Here is a 1415-nt window from a genome sequence, read left to right on the forward strand (position 1 = left end):
AGATGCTGGATCTGAAGCCAGGACACAGGTTGGGGGAGGAGAAGGGGCGGGCTGGGGGTGGGGCAGATGAGAAGGGCGGGAAGAGGGACCTGGCCAACCTGGAACTGCACGGTCTCCTGCATGGCGCCCAGGTGCACAGGGATGTGGGGGGCGTTGGAGACCAGCCCCCCGTCGGGCCCGAAGAGGGCGCAGGAGAAGTCCAGGCGCTCCTTGATGTTGGTGGAGATGGCCGTGCGCTGCAGGATGCGGCCCATCTGCTCTGGAGGAACAAGTGACGGTGCTGCTGGCCCCACCTCGCCCACAGCTCCGCCCCCGGTAGGAGCAGCAGGACCCACGTCCCTGAGCCAAGCCCCAAAGGCAGCAGCCGCCCACCTGGACGCCAGGTCTCGCCCTCCCCCACCGCGGCCTGGAGCCCCAGCAAGAACCTGGGGTCCCACATCAGTCCCTGCCCTGCCAGGCACCGCCAGAGCCTGAGGCCCCTGGCCTGGCCCTGCTCGGATCGGTTCACTGCCCAGAGCCTGTCTCCTGCCCACAACCAGAGGCTGCTGTCGGAGGGAAGCACGCTCTCCGGCAACACTTTCTGCACCGCCTGTGCCTGGCTGGCAGACCCCCCACCGGACCCCACGGGGAGGAGGGCCGGGAGGACAGCGGCACGGCACACTCACCCGCGATGCTCATGAAGCGGTGTGAGAAGATGGACAGGTGGATGGGGTCGAGCTGGGCGCCCACCGTGCCGGAGGTCTCGGCCCCCACCGAGATGCGGATGTCCCCGGTCTCCGTCACCTCTGCCTGGCAGCCCGGTTCCACCAGGATGGTGCTGGGGGCAGGGGCACAGGGGGGCTGGAGGGGCCAAGCCAGACCCCACTCCCAACCAGGAACCTCGCTTCCCCAGGCGGGGGTCCCACCTAATGGGACCCTAGAGTCCAGATTCCTGCAGCCTCGGGCCAGAGAACCCCCTGCCAGGCCCCCAGAGCTGTGGCCCCGACCTGCACCCCCAGGACCCGACCTGGCGGCCTCAGCCCACCTGTTGCTGTCGATGATCAGGCAGGGTCCCTGGAGCTTGTGCCCGTAGCCCAGCTCTCCCAGCAGGAACACGGGGGTCTCCTGATAGCCCCCCTCAAAGTAGCACTGGGTCATCTGAGGAGGTGGGGGTGAAGGAGGTCCAGCACCCAGGTCCCCCGCCTCCCCATCCCCTCCGCTCGTGTCCCCGAGGGCACAGGTGGGTGTGCCTGGCAGGGCCACTGACCTTGTCTACCCGAGGGGGCCCCATCTGGGCTTTGGCGACGTCCTCCAGGCGAAGGCCGCTGCAGCCAGTGCCCCTCACCCGCACATCGTCCACCACCACCGACCGCTCAGGGATGACGAAGCCAAACTCCCTCATGTACCTGCGCCCGCCGGCCCGAGGGAGCGGTCAA

General features: G+C 68.7%; 1 protein-coding gene across 1 annotated transcript in view; it reads right to left on the minus strand.

Annotated features, from left to right (window-relative positions):
* OPLAH (5-oxoprolinase (ATP-hydrolysing)) overlaps positions 1–1415 on the minus strand; it is a 9940-nt gene that overhangs the window by 4221 nt on the left and 4304 nt on the right. The window contains exons 12-15 of the mRNA XM_014538693.1: positions 1247–1412; positions 1025–1137; positions 666–817; positions 27–259 (exon numbers count right to left, since the gene is read on the minus strand). Of these exons, the coding sequence (XP_014394179.1) occupies positions 27–259; positions 666–817; positions 1025–1137; positions 1247–1412 (664 nt within the window). The remainder of the gene's footprint in view (positions 1–26; positions 260–665; positions 818–1024; positions 1138–1246; positions 1413–1415) is intronic.

Source organism: Myotis brandtii, unplaced genomic scaffold, assembly GCF_000412655.1.
Source record: "Myotis brandtii unplaced genomic scaffold, ASM41265v1 scaffold1956, whole genome shotgun sequence".
Classification (NCBI taxonomy): Eukaryota; Metazoa; Chordata; class Mammalia; order Chiroptera; family Vespertilionidae; genus Myotis; species Myotis brandtii.